Source organism: Colobus angolensis, unplaced genomic scaffold (assembly GCF_000951035.1).
Source record: "Colobus angolensis palliatus isolate OR3802 unplaced genomic scaffold, Cang.pa_1.0 Scaffold143, whole genome shotgun sequence".
NCBI lineage: Eukaryota > Metazoa > Chordata > Mammalia > Primates > Cercopithecidae > Colobus > Colobus angolensis.
This window is the reverse complement of record NW_012114522.1, coordinates 5760448-5763498: the sequence shown is the minus strand read 5'-3', so window position 1 is coordinate 5763498 and position 3051 is coordinate 5760448. Positions and strand designations below refer to the sequence as shown.

The 3051-nt window shown below is 47.6% G+C and overlaps 1 protein-coding gene across 1 annotated transcript in view; it reads right to left on the bottom strand.

The window, feature by feature from the left end:
* The window catches only part of TMEM128 (transmembrane protein 128), a 19442-nt gene extending 18516 nt beyond the window's left edge, over positions 1 to 926 (bottom strand). Inside the window, exon 1 of the mRNA XM_011935453.1 lies at positions 803 to 926. Within this exon, the coding sequence (XP_011790843.1) occupies positions 803 to 899 (97 nt within the window). The 5' untranslated portion in view covers positions 900 to 926. The remainder of the gene's footprint in view (positions 1 to 802) is intronic.
* Between the last annotated feature and the right edge of the window lie 2125 nt (positions 927 to 3051).

Genomic DNA, 3051 nt, shown 5'->3' with positions numbered 1-3051 from the left:
AAGGTTTTGGACCTTTAGATGACCATTGGAAACCCTGTGGAGTATGTTCATAATATTCTGGAATATCCTCAAAATGTATACATCATCATGCCTGGGCATCAGGTTTTTCGTGTTTATTTTGAAAAGGTAATAAATGGACACAGTTTTAAAACATATGGGATACAAACATCCAAAATGAGGTATCTGACTCCCATCCTTAACCTCAGATTTAATCCCCAGAAGCAACCACCACTTACAATTTCTACTGAATTCTTCCATATTCTATGCATCTACAGGTGAACATACATCACAGGTTACCTGTTTTGTACCCAAATGGCGGCATACCATAGTGTTCCGCACTTCCCTTTGAAAATCATCGCCATTGGTACATACAAATCGACCTGGCGTGTCATGTATACATACATCCAAATTTACTTAACCAGCTTTCTGCTGACGGGCAAGACAGGTATTTCTAGTGATTCGCTATTGCAAGCAATGCTGAGGTGAAACACTGCGCACATCATTGTACAAGGCGATACAGGCATGTTTCTGGTAAATTCTTAAGACTTAGAACCGGTGGGTATTTTTAATTTTAATCGATATTTCCAAACCGGTGTCAAATCAGCTCTCCAGAGAATTCTGAAGCGCAGCTGAGATGACGATGCACAGCACTACGCGATTCTAAAGATCTTCCCTGACATTAAATATTCGACTTGCAAAGCCGAAACTCGGTCCCTTCAGACTGGGCCGGGGCTGCCGGAGGCCGGCCATTTTCCAGCGCCTCGCCTCTGAGAACCTCGGGGCGGCTTGGTGCGCGCCTCACCCGGCCTGGCGTCACTCTCGCTGTCCAGCTGGGCCTCGGCGTCCGGCAAGAGGAGGAATCGCCGACGGAGTTGTTGCCGGGCCCGTGAAGAGTCCATCTTGGTACCGCCCCGAAACGCGACGGAAGTGACGTCAGGCACAGCGCTTCCGGCGTCGGCTCCGGAGTTGGGTCTCCTGGCGTTTAGATTGGAGACTGTGTTCTCTTCGCGGTTTTAGTTAACGAGCAGCTAGGATTGAGTCGGCGTGAAGGGTTTCGCTCTCGCGTCGGCAGATTTGAATTTTAAAACACTGAGCTTTCCGGGTCGAAAGGTTCCCAAGTTTATTCCGACCTATGGAAGCCCAGAAGGACCAGGATTACCGCTGCCGCAGGATGCGTCCGGGTCCGGCATGCGAGACAGTGAGACGCTGCGCTTCCGAAGCCCTCGCAGACTCCCGGGTGCCAGAGCAGGAGAGATACCCTCTGTCCAGGCCTCCATCCTCAGCCCCCAGTTTCTTTCCTACTTTTGCTTTTCAGGAGTCGCCCAGCAAGATTTGAAAGGAGAAAGGCCTAGAGCCTGGCAGTGACCACTTGAGGACCCCTGGGCATTAAATAAACTTCTTGGGGCCCGTTTCCTTATTACACTTGGCTCTAGATTTGTTGTGCGTTTCAGTGAGAAGCACCTGTATGTGGTTCACGTGAGCCTCCTCCTCGCCACTTGTGAAAAATCCTCCCAGCCTGAACCGAGGGAACTAAATTACTTTCCCAGCAAACTGCCGTTTTCCACACTACTCACGCCCACGAACTGTGTTACGAGTTCACAACTTTTTCTCCGTCAGTAATCCCGCGTATTACTCTCCCAACCCTTTCCCACCGAGTCATGTGCTGAGAAATGGTGGGCTTAACCACGCAAACGTTTGCTGAGCACCTACTATTTGCTAGGAGCTGTTAGGCACCATGCCAGCAGTGGAGATAAAGATGAGTAAGACATGGCCTTGCACGTGAGGAGCTCCTGGTCCAAAGAAAACCACAGAGGTACACTACAAGGTAACTCTGTATTTATAAATGTGTGAAAGCACTTCATCAATGTAGCCAACATTTTCTGAGCGGCTGCATGTGATAAAGTGATGAGGACAGAAGTAAGAATCTAGTAGAGGAAGCTAGAAACACTGTACATGGGGCATAATAGAAGCACTGTACATGTAAAGGGCAGTTTATTCTGCTGGAGTGTGGGAGAGCAGGGAGAGTGATTTCAGGTGGATTGAATACAGGGGTGGAGAGCCAGTGAGCTACATAGGGAGTAAAATTTGAATTAGTAGGCACTGTTTAATATCTACTATGTGTTGGGGTGTTTGTAAAAGGAAAGTAATAAATACTCAAGAAAAGAGTGCCAGCTGGGCGCGGTGGCTCACGCCTGTAATCCCAACACTTCGGGAGGCCGAGGCGGGTGCTTCACTAGGTCAGGCGTTCGAGACCAGCCTGGCCAACATGGCGAAACTCTGTCTCTACTAAAAATACAAAAATTAGCCAGGCGTGGTGGCCAGCACCTGTAATCCCAGCTACTCTGGAGGCTGAGGCAGGAGAATCGCTTGAACCTGGGAGAAGGAGGTTGCAGTGATCGCGCCACTGCACTCCAGCCTGGGCAACAGAGTGAGACTCCATCTCAAAAAAAAAAAAAAAGAGAGAGAGAGAAGTACCAAATCTCTACTGATTTATCATTTCTTCAGGCTTTCTTCACGTTTTGGAGCACAGGATGTAACAGCTGGGTGGATCATGTGGCCTTTCTAAACAATACCTCCTTTTTTTCTGTTTTTTTTTTTTTTTTCTTTCAAAACTCCTAAAGAACTGGATTCGTTTCTTCAAAGCCAACTAAAGTCTTTGCCCTCCCTTCTTCTCTCTCTCATACAGGGTTAGAAGCCTTGTTAACAGGAAGTGAATTTGTCCCATCAAATACAATCTTCTGTTGATTGTCTCCTCGAAAAAGGGTCAGTGCAGGGCCTCCCTGGTAACTGAATACTCCCAAGAGCATCGCTGCTATCCCAGGTTCCCATACATGGTATGTTCAGGTCAGATCAGGTTTCTCCTTTTGTGGTTTCGGGGCCTTTGAATTTGGATCTGAAATCCTTCCAGAGTTTTTTTCTCTGCAATTTTAAATGGCACTGCTTGCACACCATATTGATACTTAAAAGCAGGTTGGAAAAATTCCAGTATTTAATGACCACCTCTTCATTTCTGAAGTCCATTAAAGAAGCCCTTTGGGCATGTGCGGTGGC